Genomic DNA, 15,675 nt, shown 5'->3' on the forward strand with positions numbered 1-15,675 from the left:
AATCAATGTTTATTTTTTGGTAGTTTTAATTGCACACGTGATAATTTCTCATAAATATTGTACAGCTGACTCATACATCTATTAATCATCATAGTGTTAAAGAGTAATTTAAAGATAGTTGTGTAAGAGCATTCACATCCAGCCTTCTAAAATTATACATACATTCCACTAAAAAACAACTCCTATATCAATATATTTTCACTAAAAACAAATACTTTTCGTTTTTCCTTTTCAATTAAATAATAATTTTATACCTTTATCATTACTTTTTTATCTCTCCTTCACTCACAACCACTTTCAATATATATTAAAAAATTATAGTGGATGAACAGTGTCCCCCAAATATACAGATGAACAGTAACATTTTCTCTCTCCTCCACTCACAACCATTTTTTATACTCTTTATATTTTAAAAATCCAACACTCACAATTTAGTTCTTTGGATGTGAATGCTCTAAGAGCATTCACATCCAATCCACTAAAAATATACATACATTCCACTAAAAAACAACTTCTATATCAATATATTTCCACTAAAAACAAATACTTTTTATCTCTCCTTTTCAATATATATTACATTTTCTCACTCTTCCACTCACAACCACTTTCAATGTATATTAAAAAAGTATAGGGGTGAACAGTGTCCCCCCAAATATACAGATGAACAGTAACATTTTCTCTCTCCTCCACTCACAACCCACTTTTTATACTTCTTATATTTTAAAAAACCCCCACACAGATTTTGGTGGTTTGGATGAGAATGCTCTAAAGGTGTTTGATAAAGAGTTATTATTTTTGGGTGGTCACGACGTGTGCCTCCAATTGGGCTTCTCGTCTGGGAGTCTACCTCAAACACCAGCAGGCCCACTACTTGTTATATGTGAATTGGACCTTAAGTACCGAAGAGATGACCGTTGTGAACTAAACGAAGGAACTGGGAAAGAGAGCATGATGTTTGTAGTAGGTCACTGTTCCGGTAAGAATGACCGATGACAGGACTCTTCGGTAGCATTTATTATGTGCAGAAGAGAGAGAAGATCAAAGCAGCGGACTTACGTGGAGTGGACAACCAACATTTAATGCAAGGATCTCTTTAGATCCCAAGCAGGAGACAGAGAGCAGGTCTGTGTCCGGACGTTCCTTTTCTCCAGAGGATTAACAGTTGGATCTCTGTGAATGTTGTGACATTTGTATATTTTCAATCATTATACAATTTCGATTATTTTCGTGTTCAATAAAATATTATATTTAATTTAAGAAACACGTAACCTTACGATCGAACGAAACGATATCCACGACAATTCCGGAACAAAATCCAGGTTACACTTTCCTTAACACCTTTATATAACCTAAATATTAGGTTAAAAGAGGTTAAAAATGACAAACAAGTGATAATTCAAATCCAGGGGCCATAACTGTCAAAATTGCAAAACTTTTGCCAGCTACAAGGCTTACGGACCGTAAGCACTTATACCATACGGCCCGTAAGGACCACCCAGACATACAGATTGCAGCTGGCAATCCCAGCTCACTTCCTTGGCCCCCAAGTCGCGAATTTTGCCACACTTCACCTCCTTTGGACACCTGGGAGGACACTAAGCAGGTCATAACACTTGGAGGGACACATGGGTTGATTTGGTGAGCACAAGTTCACTATAAATAGCCATGTTCATGTCCACTTCAAACTTACTCATTTCCAATATTCTTTCTCTATACTGTGGAGCTTGTTTCCAGCTGATTGGAAGCCTCCTAACTTGAGTTCTGAAAGTGTTCTTCAACACAAGTAAGTGCTCTCCCTAGTTCTTTTATTATTTTGGCTATTTTGAGCCAAAAGTCAAACAGTTTGACTTTCTGTTTGATTTTCATTTCTGACCATTTGTTCAAGTCAAAGTTCAAATTGAACTTTGCAACGTGATCGTAATCACGAAGGTATTAATCCCTTGCGATTACACCTTCTGATTACCACGTTTAATAGGCGAAATGACGAGTCAAACTTTTACGAATTAAAAGTCAAAAATGCATAAAAGTGCATTTTACGACGAAAACGTTTTCGGGTATTAAAACCTAAACTTTTGACACCAAATCGGTTTTATAACATTATTAGACATGTTCCAACATATCTAACTCGTCATTTCTAGTTTAGTGCTTTTTCCTTAGTCGAAAGTCGAGCGGTTTGACTACCGCTTTGACTTTCGAATCTGACTCATTTGGTCAATCTTAGGATTCGGCCAAGCGCATTTTTATGACCATAGAAATATAGGGAATAACCCTATGAGGTTATACCTTATGGTCATATAGTTTGTATAGTCATATGACTAGTCGATTTTATGTTCTTTTAAAATGCCGAAAATACCCTTTTTGAGCATAAAATAGTTTCTAACATATAAGATCACTGTTTTGACATCTAAACTGATGTTGCAACATAATCAAACTTGTTTTGACAAATTAGACTCATCATAGGAGTTATTTAACAATTCGAACTTTTAGTTATGCTTACGACCCGTTAAAGTGGCGTAAACCACTTTAACAAGTAGTAACGGGTCAAAGCACTTAGGAATCCTTTCTAATCAGAATGTAAGGTATTATAAACCATATTATACGAGACCCTTCACTTGTTTGGTACTATAAACCTCATTCTATCCGATCTCCCGTTCAAAATCTTGATACACTAACATAGTATTCCGATACATTAGGACACACTAGAGCTTTATTTGTTCAATTGAACAAGGACATACACGCAATCCCTAGTGAGTACATAGTTCCCCTCTTTTACGTTTTCTAAATGTTTTGGGGTGACTCATATGTGCTAAATCGTTTTCAAGTTTTCAAAACAAAGTCTATGGTTTATATATAACACTATGCTACCAATAATGTGGGAAACTTGTTGGTGCTTTATCCATAACACGTATGACATTCATTAGCTTTGGCCGAGCTGACCAGTAGTATGTTATGGTACCATAGGACTGACAATCCTGTTACCAGACTTCCCGGGGTTTGTGGGGACGTTTGGGGAACGACAGAAACTGTATTTTTAATATACCCTTTGGTGGTATGTTAGTCGATTTAAAGAGTCCCTTTGGTGGTCTAGACGAGTCATCACAGGTTTGAATGTATTCACCAAAACGACCACAATTTTCATAATTAGTGTGACAACTGTCAAATTTGCATGCATCCGTACAGTTAATTAATATTTAAATTGTGCTTAATGACTGTGCTTGATTACAACCGTTGATTTAACTGCTTTCTGTTTTCTGATACATACATATTCATGCATCATACTTTATTACCGTCACGTCATTTATTACACACAAACAATAGTGACAAACTTGATGCACAAAGCACAGTTAGCACAGTGAGCGGATAACCCAGTAAACATGCTGACATTACTAGCACTAGACAGACATTGTTTCTGAGAGGCTAGTATGAGCCGGGAATAGATTACTACACTAGTAGGGAGTGTAGGGAGGTGAGGATCATAAAACTGCGTCACTAGGTGATAGTTATAGTGACCGGAAGTGCCTAAAACATACTTTAATTACAAAATTCTGCACGACATACAAAAATTCAGCTTTTAGCATAACTAGTAAAGTGCAAAAACTTGGTAAAATAATTCTAGACACTTTCCAAAGTGTTGTTAATATATTGTGTCACTGAAAATAATATAAATGACACTATATAGCATTACTTAGCACTTTAACGGATCAATATCCAACCGAACAACCGGACTTTACCCGAAACATAAAAATATTGCCAAAAATATTGTTTTTGCTTTTCTTAGCTAGTTAGGGTCCCCGAACACCCTAACACCCTTTATATTAAATAACACACTTAAATATCCTAACTAAACCTTTAGATTCCAACTAGTTTATAACTTTACCATTACACCACCCAACCCTTACCCCCCCTACTTGACGGTCACCCAAGGGGGTGACCCACTTCCATTTTCTTGAATATTTTATGGCTAGTGTTGGTGATCTAGAGTACATATTGCATAATGGGTAAAACTTGAACATGGTTTATAAATTTGAACAAGGGTTCTCCATTCTCTTTCATTCCACACAACAAGCAACAACATCTTCTCTCCTCCATAACCACCATTCGGTAGCCCCCTCTCCACCTCACCACCACCACTTCCAAACCTTGTTCACTCATTTGTTACATACTCAAAGGTGCAAGGAGCTTCACAAGCAAGCCCGGGGATCTCGAAAGTGCAAGAACCAATCTAGATTCCTTTTTTTTTTTTTTTTTTTTTGGTAAAGGGTTACCCCGGTTAAATTTCATTCATCAACCAATTAAAAACAAGTGAGGAATAGAGTACACCTCAATTCTCTAGAATGACATGCCATTGCTAGAGTACACATAAAAGAAAAACAAGAAATAAAAAACATAACTCGCAATTGCATAACCACGTCACATAGCGACACACCCGAGCCCACACGGCCCTACTCAAAACTATTTCCGAAAGTCAGCCACACTCATCTTGATCCATCAATAGCTCACGTGGGAGCCGCCAATCATTCAACACTTGGGGGATGTTACCCGTTCTTTTGAACTTCATAGTGTGCAATTTCATTCTGATCGTCATTAGAATTACCTCTATTAGCTGGTTTGCACTCCGTTTCTTCGAAGTGAACAATCTGTTATTTCGCTCTTGCCAAACCAAATACGCCGACGCTGCCACCACTAGCTTCCCAATAATGTGAATGGCCCGTTTAGACCCCGCGTGCTGCGTAAGATAATTCATAATTTCCTCCCATCTTTCCCCTATCGTTTGCATGCCCGCCTTTTCCCGAACTCCATACCAAATTTGTGAAGCATATTCACACTCGAAAAATAGATGATTGTGCGAGTCTGGCCCCGATACACATAACGAACAACACATCAGGTTATAATTTGCATTACCTGAAGATCGCCATTTGCTCATAACATCTTGAGTTTTCAACTTCTTGCAAACTATCAACCACATGAGAAAAGCGTGTCTAGGAATCGCTTGAGGATACCATACTACATTCTCCCAAGTAACCTTTTCTTGACTCATCCGAATATCATTCCACACTTCGTAGGTGTTGTAATCTGTGTCTTTACCATCTCTAGTTCTCCAAATGACCCTATCTTGCACTTGAGGCACTAGTGTAACATTAGCAAGCTGGTGCAGAACGGGAAATCTATTTACCCATGAGATCGGCCAACCCCACTCTCCATTATGATACACGTTTGCGACCCTTTCCCCCATATCATAACCTGCATTTGCAATCATTCTAGGAGTAATAAAGAGATTCAAAGGACATACGTTATCCCATGTATCGAACCACACTCGAGTGTTGCTTCCATTTCCCATTTTGATCCAAACATGTCTGCGAATAATTGTTCTCATTTGAAGCATCTTTCGCCAACCCCAAGTAATGTTGTTCCTGACCGGCAACTCCCAGAAACTTCTATTTCGAATACGGTACGAGTGCACCCATTTAACCCATAAAGATTCCCTATGTGTCAAAAGACTCCATATATGAGCAACCATTAGCGCATTGTTCATATCTGAGATTTTTCTTATACCCAAACCCCCTTCTTCCTTCGGCAAACACACCCGACTCCACTTGACCTTCGCCTTACCCTTTATGTTGTTACCTTGGGCCCAAAGAAATCGTCACATTCTGTCTTCGAGTTCACTAATAATCCTCTTTGGTAAAATAAAGACAGATGACCAGTAAACATGCATAGATGATAAAACTGATCTGACTAGTTGGAGCCGCCCCGCAAAAGACAGACTTTTTGCTTTCCAATCCGTAATTCGCGACTCCAAATTATCCACAAGCCTCTTACAATCAGAATAATTCAATCTGGATGAAATGAGTGGAACCCCAAGGTACCTGACCGGAAGATTACCTTCATCAAACTGCATGATACTTCGGATTTGAGCCTTAACATGATTCGGAACACCTCCAAAGAAGACAGTGCTCTTCGTCATGCTAGGGACCAATCCCGACATATCCTTGAATAAGTTCAGCGACTCCAGAATAACTGCTGCAGAAGGAGGATCACCGCGAGCAAATAAGAATAAATCATCTGCAAAACATAAATTTATGATCCTTTGCTCGTCACATTTATGGTGGAACTTAAAGTCTGCCGTATCGTCAACTCGTTTTTGGAGAATCAATGTGAGGACCTCCATAACCAGTGTGAATAGATATGGAGACATAGGGTCCCCCTGACGAAGACCCCGCTTCCCTTTAAAATATCCATGTAGGTTACCGTTTATGGATAGCGAAAAAGTTGTAGATGTAACACAAGCCAACACCCACTCGATCATCTTCTTGTGAAAGCCGAAACCATGTAAGATGGTCTCTAGAAAACCCCAATCAACAGTATCATAAGCCTTTTGAATATCAACTTTAAACGCACATCTCGGAGGACCATGACTGTGATGATAGTTGTGCATAAGCTCCTGTGTTAGAAGGATATTATCTGATATCTTCCTGCCCGGAATGAATGCTGACTGGTTAATATTGACAATATCTCCTAAACCCTCTTTAATACGAGTCGTGATGATCTTGCTTATACACTTGTACAGCGTATTGCAGCAAGAAATAGGCCTGTAATCTGTAACTGAAGCCGGAGTTTTCACCTTCGGGATAAGAGAAATTACCGTATGATTTAGCTGATTTAGAAGCTTTCGATTCAGAAAAAATTCTTTTACCGCTAAGCAGACATCTTTCCCAACAACATCCCATGCTTTTTTAAAAAACACCGAGGTATAACCATCCGGACCAGGCGCCTTGTTCCCTGCGATTGAGAACATAGCTGTTTTTATTTCCTCATCTGTCACTTGACGGACCATGTTATTAGCTTTCACCTGAGTTAACTTGTTCCGAAATATATCCATATCCGGCCTACATACGACCTGACCCACCTTCCCAAAAAAATTCGAGTAGTGATTGACGAAAGCTAAAGCCGCCGCCCCCCCCCTCATGCACATTCCCATCCGTATCACGAATCAAAAAAATACGGCTTCGGTGATTTTTGGCTTTGACAACGTTATGAAAATATTTAGTATTAGAATCCCCAAGCGTTAACCAATCCACTTTTGATTTTTGTTGAAGAAAAGCAGCTTCATCATGAACAGCTTCTTTATAATTCTTTAGAAGAAAACTATGCTTCGCTAACACATCCCCATTAGACGGGTCCTGATCCATAACAAGCTGACATTCATCCAGTTCCTTTCTAGCCTTTTTAACATTCTCATGCAGATTCCCTTGTTGGAAGAAAAGCTTTCGTAACGGAGTTTTAAGCAACTTCATTTTCATAACAACCTGGTACATGCGAAATCCTGTAATCTCTTTTCCCCAGATCTGATTAATAGCTTCCATAAAGCCATGCTTTTCAGCAATTAGATTCACAAATTTAAACGGTCTTGGTTTGTCTCTTGTCACAGTTGGCAACTTTAAAATGCAAGGGGCGTGGTCAGATATCCGAAATGGGTGAAAATAAGCTCCAGCATTTGGAAACTCAGCAACCAGGTTAATATTGCCCATGATTCGGTCCAATTTTTTAAAAATAATACCTCCTCTATGCTGGTTATTCGACCAAGTGTAATGAAGCCCCGTGCTATTAACATCAAACATATCGATGGATTGAACACACTCTCGAAACTCCCTGGTTCCAATGCTATAAGAAGACGAACCTGCACTCGAGTCATCATGAGATAGGGAAGCATTGAAATCTCCCATCACAACCCACGGTTTGTCTTTCATAATAGAGTTGTGCGCACACAAATTGTTCCACAAGTCCCTTCGCAATTTATAATTATTCTCCGCATAGACAAAAGAACAAAACAAGGATTTGCTATCTCGTTTAAACATCACTTGAGTATGAACCACCTGATCCGTTTGCGCTAAAACCATCACATCAGCCATATTCGGGTCCCAACCAAGCATGATCCGAGTACCCTTAACACAACAGCTAGCATTTGAGTTCCACATCCACGAGGTAAAAACTTTTTGACACACCTTTGTAACATTCGCCGTGTTAACATGGGTCTCCATAATAGCACACACCTGAACATGATTATCCATAACAACCTGACGAACCTCCTTCTGTTTGAGGGAGCGGTTCAACCCCCTAATATTCCATGAAGCAACACTACCCATTAAAAACCATCGTAACCGGGTGTGCTTGCACCCTCAGAATTATTTGCAATCTTGTTCTCCATAAACTTTGGAATATCAGCCAAAAGAGTATCAACATCGGTCTCATCGGTCATCAATACCTCATCCGTAATATGGCTCTTCCCTTTTGAATGCTTTCTTGCTTGTACATTAGCTCCTTCCCCTTTATCATCATCCACATTGCTAGTCTCCTCACCTAAAATGTCAAAAGGGTTAGAAGTTTCAATCTTTTGCTTATTCAATTCTGCATTGCCCTGATTTGACTTCGGTTTCACCACGGGCCTATACGTAAACTTTGGTTTCTGGTTCTTGACGTTCACACCCTGAATGTACGGTTTCTTTGTTATCACAACGTTTCCCTGAATATCATCATTATGCTTATTGCTTTCATCACGTCTAACCTGGCCCGGATTCTTTGGACATGAGTTTTCATTATGGCCGAACACACAACATGAGGAGCATCTCAATGGTTCCCAATCATAGTCAACTTTAACTTCCACTTTGACATGACCAGTTCCCTCCAAACTAGGAATAGCTACCGTGATACTTTTCTTTAGGTCCTTCTCCGCATGTATCTCCACCATAGCCCTTGCAAAACTGCTCCTCCCCCATGATTCCGTACACATTGTCGCGGTGTAGGAATCTAACATTTTTGGTGTTCCAACCTTTGAAGCCAACAAGCTCAATCCATCCTCTGTAAATGCCGTCAAGGGAACATCGTGCATTTTAATCCAAACTGGAACAATTTTAATATCCTGCTTCTCAACTATGACATTCGACGACCATTCATTCAAAATAATTGGCACATTCCTGATTGTCCACGGACCATCTTCCAAAAGCTTATCCATCCCCTCTTTCGTTTTAAATTTAAAGAAAAAGAAACCCTTCGCGTTCATCATTAACCTTGAAAGGCCATATTTTACCCAGTTATTTTTAACAAAGTAGTCCACAACCGGATAGGCTAGTCTTTTTCCCAAAAAATAGCCATACAACGTATTTTCATATCTATCATTCACCTGTTTCACTGACGAGATAGGAATCACGACATCCGCCCCCTCAACGGTTTCATTTGACTCCATAGCCCTGAAGTTTACTTTCACAGGTTCCTTGTTAGATTTCACTGCATTTGCAAATGACATTGGGGGTTTAGTGTTACTTGTTGAAGCCGGTCTCATATCAGAACTCTGCTGTGAAGTTTGAGACGTAAAAATCGACACATTCTCGTACCCGTCATCATTCCGATTGTCATTGATATTATTAGCCATGCCCGGTTTCACAAACGGATTCTCCACAGGTGTTGATATTTTTTCCAACCCATCTAATATTGATGCATCTGAAGTAGAAAACATCCCCCTTCTTGGCAGCTTCAGATTGCCTTCAATGTTCGTGACACGTAACCCTATACCTTTTTTTGATGACAACCCCGCCGACTCATTACCTGACCCGTCACTATTGCTTCCCATGCAGCCTGCTTACGTAAACACAAGGTATGCGAAGAGCCGAGACAAGGAGAGAAGGATTCCGAATTCAAAAGCTTGAATGGGTGTTCGGCGATTCTAGGTTCCGACTCGAGAGAGAGATCGTGTGTGTGCAATCTTGGTTGTGTGTATAGTGAGAAGTTCTAGATTCCTTTTATCCACCACATTTACATCTTGATTCTTCCCTAGCCTTGAGCTAGTAGTAAGTGTCTCTCATCATCATCTTGATCTTGTTTATGGTGGTTAATAGGTGATTTAATGGTTAAAAACTAAGAACACTCAAGAACATAACATAAAGTCTTGAACATAAGATGAACAAGATGGATAAAGAGAAGATATGTGTGTAAATCATATAAATCTAGTATAGTTGTGAATATTTGATGTTGTTTGTTACTAAAAGTGGGATGGATCATCATCTAGACATACTAGATCATGTTCAAGAACATGAACAAGTAGTATGTTATGTTAGAAATGTGAAAGATGATGAAACCATCCATCATGAACTTGAAAACTTGAATAAACATAATTTTTCTTGTAAAATGAAGTTGTAAACTTGTGGATCAAAAGATCTACAAGTGGTTTTTCGGAAGAACCAAACGGAAAATACTAGTTTTGTTAAAACCCGGATATATTACGAACTAGAAACATTTATAGTGACTAAACAAGTGAATAAACACTAGTGTAACAATGAAATTTCACAAAGAAATATTTTTGTAAATCTTGACTAGAAGTTGTGAAACTTCAAGTTCTTTAAAAAAAAAACAAAGTTTTCAAGAAACTAATCATGTTTTTAAAGATAACAAGACCCACTAAATGTGTAGGTGATTTACTACATATTCTTACAAAACTCTCAAGTTCATGAGTTATGGTTTAGTCTTATTTTGTCAAGTTTGATGAATAAATATTGTATGTTGTTGATTGATAAATTGTTTGGTTGATTTTAACAAAAAGAAAATGATATGCTAAAAGCATGGACACCTCCAGTTACAGAGGAAACTCTGGCGAAATTTTTCCAGAAATGTAGCACTTAGAAAATATTTTTCTACTAAATGGTTAAAAATATATTTTTAACTTGTTTTCAAAATATAAACTTCGCCATGATTTTTATTACAAAAATAACCAAGTACCGGAGGTGGATTTTCATAAATAAAACTTGTTAAATATATATTTAGAATATATTCTATAATAAGACGCTTGTGTGATTATGTGATTACTTTGTGAACTAGGTATATATTATTTTTAGGATAAAAATAATATAACTTGAAGTATCATGAAATTACGACTTCCAAAATAATATCAACACTATCACAAAAATAAATATTTAAGTTATAAAAGTACCGTAATAAAACACGAACTTTAAAAATATAACTTATGTATTTTTCGGAAAAAATACTCTTATTAGAATATTTTTGGTGAAATATTATTTTGGGAAAAACTGAAGGAATAAAATATAATATTTTTGGGAAAATATATATATTTTGGAAATTTAAAACATCTTAAACAAAGTAATCAAAATATATTTTTTTAGTGAGACTTAAGAAATATATTTTCGGAATTATAAAACACACATGTATTAATACCCCCATCCTTGGGAAGGAATATATTTACTAAATAATTAAGAGGTGTAAATACGAAATAGTTGTTTAACTATTTCCCAAAAACGTTAAACCTTAAGCCAAGGCACGACCATCCGTCTAATAGAAGTTAGTACGTGTAGGTCGTCACACAGCAGGTTGATTTGGGACCGACTATTTCGAGACGCACTTCTGTGAGTTCATATCCCCCTTTTCTCTTTACTGTTTTCAGTTTTATAACTTCGGGGGTGAAATACATGTTATAATTATTACAGACACTTTTATACATGGTATGAATAGCTAAGGAATTTACTAGTAGATCACGTGAATGGATAGGCTATTATCGTAAGACCATTAATCCTTGTATAAAGCCCGAGAGGCATGAGAGATAGATCTATCGGGTGTTGCGAGCCCCACACATGGGCCAGCGTGTGGCTGCATGTGGTGACTATGTCGTTCCGCCGGAAGGACCGGTATGAAATCCGCGTTACAGGTTTGAGTGCTTCCTAGGCCATGTCACTTATTTATGTATTAGCTACACATTAATCGATCTCTTTTTCCTTATTTGCTACATACCAATAACATACATTTATACAGACACATTTTAACGATTTATACAGACTCACATACACATGAACTCGCTCAACTTTTGTTGATGTTTTTCAAACTACATGTATTTCAGGAAATTAAGTATGGATCTGGCGGGCGTTGGAGTTTCAAGTCATGTTAAGTATAAAGATATCATCCATGGTCTTTGGATTTGGCCAGCGTGTCTTAATCTTGGACGAGACACGTCTTCCAAACTTTGGTTACAACTAATATCTTTTGACGAGTCCTTAGCGAACTTTTACACAATTCATATGGTTTGTAAAACTTAAATTTGAAGTCAACGTTTTAGACAAAGTTGTTATGTTTTAATCTCATTTTATGGATGGCAAATCTCTATTTTATCATCTACTTGTTTGATATGGTTGAATGCAATGATAACAAGTAAGTTACACCATAATCACGCTTCTGCAAAAGTCAGGGTGTGGCAGCTTGGTATCAGAGCTTCGATCGTAGCGAACTAGGATTCTTTCTTGAGTCTAGACTATGATCATTAGGGCTCTCACGAAATTGTTTTACGACATGTTTTCATTGCATACACAAAAACGTCCAGATCCAGGGAACAAACATTTTCACAAACAAAAAGGGCACAAATACACAATTCAAACTTATATTTATAGTTCAGTCTTGGGGACCAGGGATTCAGTCTTAGTGACTGGGAGGTTAGTCATAGAGACTAGGGAGTTCAGTCTTAGAGATTGGGGAGGTTTAGTCTGAGAGACGAGATGTGTTAGTCTGACAGACTGGGAGATTGTCTGGAAGACTAGGACAAATATGTGGACACATGATTACATTATGAATTGTCTTTATTTGCAATGCACAAAGTGTTAAAGATTACTGTGAATATGCATGCTATGACAATTATGTACCGGCACACACGTCACTTTCCTCAGGGAACGAATTGTCAGATGATGACGACCCTACGGCCACCGCCATAGACAATGAGACTGTATCTGCGCCAGAGATATTTACGTCAGACACTGAGAGTGACCCTGATGTGTTGACCAAGAACGATGACGACTGCCAACCGTTCGCGCTGCCAGACTTTGGTGATGAATTACCCTTGCTGACGGCTTCCTTGACAAGAAACTTCCTGTCATTCTTGTTTTGGTCCATGACCACCTTATCATTTGGACACTTCGATAACGAGCACCACGTGGCTCCGACTCCTAACGCCGTAACTCTAGTGGTTATTTCCCCCGAGGATCTGCCCCTTTGAGAACTGTTTGATGATGACGTTAATTTGCTTATTGATGATCCTCCCGTTGACACCCAGGATGATGGAAAGTTAGTTGAGGACGTTGTTACTGATTTTACATTTTGAGATCCCTATTATCAAACTATCCTCTGATTCTAGTATACATTTGATTCCGGACTCCTTTGAATCTGCGACATCTACGACTTTACAAACAGGCAGGTTATCGCTTTTTGCTACAAACACGGACGACGACGCCGCTTGACTACTGCACTAACACCTGCTCAAGATCACATACCCTCACACGACCCAGGACCTGCCCCTGAGGCAGCTCTAGTTCCTTGTGGGCCAGCTTGATGTTGCACTCGCTGAACTTACGCCTTTGCTCAATCATGACCTTATTCCTTTTGGATTGACAGACATTGCGCCCTTTGTACCTGAACCCGTACCTGCACCTGTTGAACTTCCTTTCGGGACAATTGCCACTACACCCGCACCCACTGATGTTACTCCCTTCCCCCTGTGGAGTCCGACGTCCATCACACCAGTTTGCCAATTGCTTTCTTTCAAGACATACCCGCACCCTGGGACGGAACCCTAGGTCAGCACCCGCATAACGATCTTTTACCACAGCAGCATTTTCCCCCGACTTTACAGGTCGCACCGTTTGCTATATTCACCTCTACAACGCTGGACAAGCCATTACGATGGTTCCTATGCTACACTATTGTCACGGGCCAAATATTTGAAGGTCGCAATGCTGTGGGCTGTGCTTGAACGCTTGGGTTACTGGCTAGTCCTGGACTTTATCGGGGGACGGAGTCAGTGTCAATGAAGAGGTGTACGTGCCTAGTCGTGCAAACGATGAACGCACCACTGGTCGAGAGCTGGCGCCGCTCTCCTGATGAGTCCAAGGCAGGACGAAACCAGTGACCCACACAAAGAAGCGGGATGGATTGGCTTATCCCCAGGGACTTGGGGACGCCACACGGGGGTCGAAAACTAACCCCGTGACAACTTGCTATCAGAGCAGAACGATTCTCGGATACGTTGGAACGTGACTCTTAACCAAATGAGCTTAACATTTAGAGTATGGTTGCGCAATGGTGGTGGGAGAAGACCAAATATGGGTTTGCTTCGGCAAAGGTCTTTGTACTCCGCGAGTATGGGATCGTGAGAGCCGCTCAAGTATAGTTGCAGTGAAGCCCTCCGTGTTATGTTCAAAAATATACGGTCCAAGCAGCACTGTAAAAAGGAAGTTTTGTTAAAGCTGCTACAATTATTCAGGTTCCCCGTATTCCTGAAACAAGGTGAATCATCGGCACCTAATCCGATGCGGCGGACGTCAGCGCCACTTAAACCAAAACTGACGCACTATATTGAACATGCACGACAGCAGATCATTGTTGCTGTGCTTCCGGGTCTCCTACCCTCCCAAAGTGAATCATGCTCAACATAAGGGGATCATGCACTGTCAAGTATGCGAGCTGGTATGGGACGGCGAGCATGCACGAGGACGTGCATGAAATGGTGGTGGGAGAGTGTCACGGGCCAAATATTTGAAGGTCGCAATGCTGTGGGCTGTGCTTGAACGCTTGGGTTACTGGCTAGTCCTGGACTTTATCGGGGGACGGAGTCAGTGTCAATGAAGAGGTGTACGTGCCTAGTCGTGCAAACGACGAACGCACCACTGGTCGAGAGCTGGCGCCGCTCTCCTGATGAGTCCAAGGCAGGACGAAACCAGTGACCCACACAAAGAAGCGGGATGGATTGGCTTGTCCCCGGGGACTTGGGGACGCCACATGGGGTCGAAAACTAACCCCGTGACACTATGCTGAGTGCTGCTGTAACATCAGCTACAGTTCGAGGATGTAAGTCGCAGAATGTTGAAGCTTGAGCTGACACCACGATCTCCACACTGTTTATTGCGAGTATACTTTGATCCTCCACAATTATCAGAGACTCCTTTTTCGCTCTCACCTGCTGCCATCACACCTTTCCTAGGTTTTGATGCTCGCATCCTTACTGCCGAGCAGCAGAGCAGTTACCACTTTGACGTATATACAAGCTCGAGGAGGAATTCACGCATGTCGAACTTTTACTTTTCTTTCTTCCTCCCTCCACCTCAGCCACCAGTATAGTTGGTTTCTGGATTATGCGGATTGCCTTACATTTGGGTAGGACATTAGTGATAAGCCGAGATTGTGGAGACTTTTGAAGACCTCGTCTGACTACGAAATTTTGACACACTAACATATTTGATGGACAAGGGTAGGGTAACCTTGTGTCCCTGTTGATGTGATACGTTTTGGAGGACAACACAATTGTGGCCAGGGAATAATGAGAAGTCGATCATCATTAAGCATGCGACAATACTTTGTGACCAATGACCAACGAAAGCTCAATCGCTATGTTTTCGTTAAGCGCGTTATTGACCTATATGTGTGTGCTATAATTTTAATGCTACGTGCTTACTTGCTATAAATATAATTATCAAGTTGCTTGGTTATACCATGATTATACTATTACTTGATTGGTTGGTATGATAACCTAGTATGTGTATGTGCATATGACCTCTAAGCAACTATATGCACCCCCCCTGCACAATAAAATCTGACCTAACCGATCTTCTTCTCAGAAGATGTCGACACAAGGGAACA

The 15,675-nt window shown here is 39.8% G+C and overlaps 1 protein-coding gene across 1 annotated transcript; it reads right to left on the bottom strand.

Annotated features, from left to right (window-relative positions):
- Positions 1-6,887: 6,887 nt before the first annotated feature.
- Positions 6,888-8,144, bottom strand: LOC110943128. Its single transcript, XM_022184884.1, has one exon. The coding sequence runs from the start codon at positions 8,142-8,144 to the stop codon at positions 6,888-6,890; it is 1,257 nt and encodes a 418-aa protein (XP_022040576.1).
- Positions 8,145-15,675: the final 7,531 nt, after the last annotated feature.

This window comes from Helianthus annuus, chromosome 5 (assembly GCF_002127325.2).
Source record: "Helianthus annuus cultivar XRQ/B chromosome 5, HanXRQr2.0-SUNRISE, whole genome shotgun sequence".
Lineage (NCBI taxonomy): Eukaryota > Viridiplantae > Streptophyta > Magnoliopsida > Asterales > Asteraceae > Helianthus > Helianthus annuus.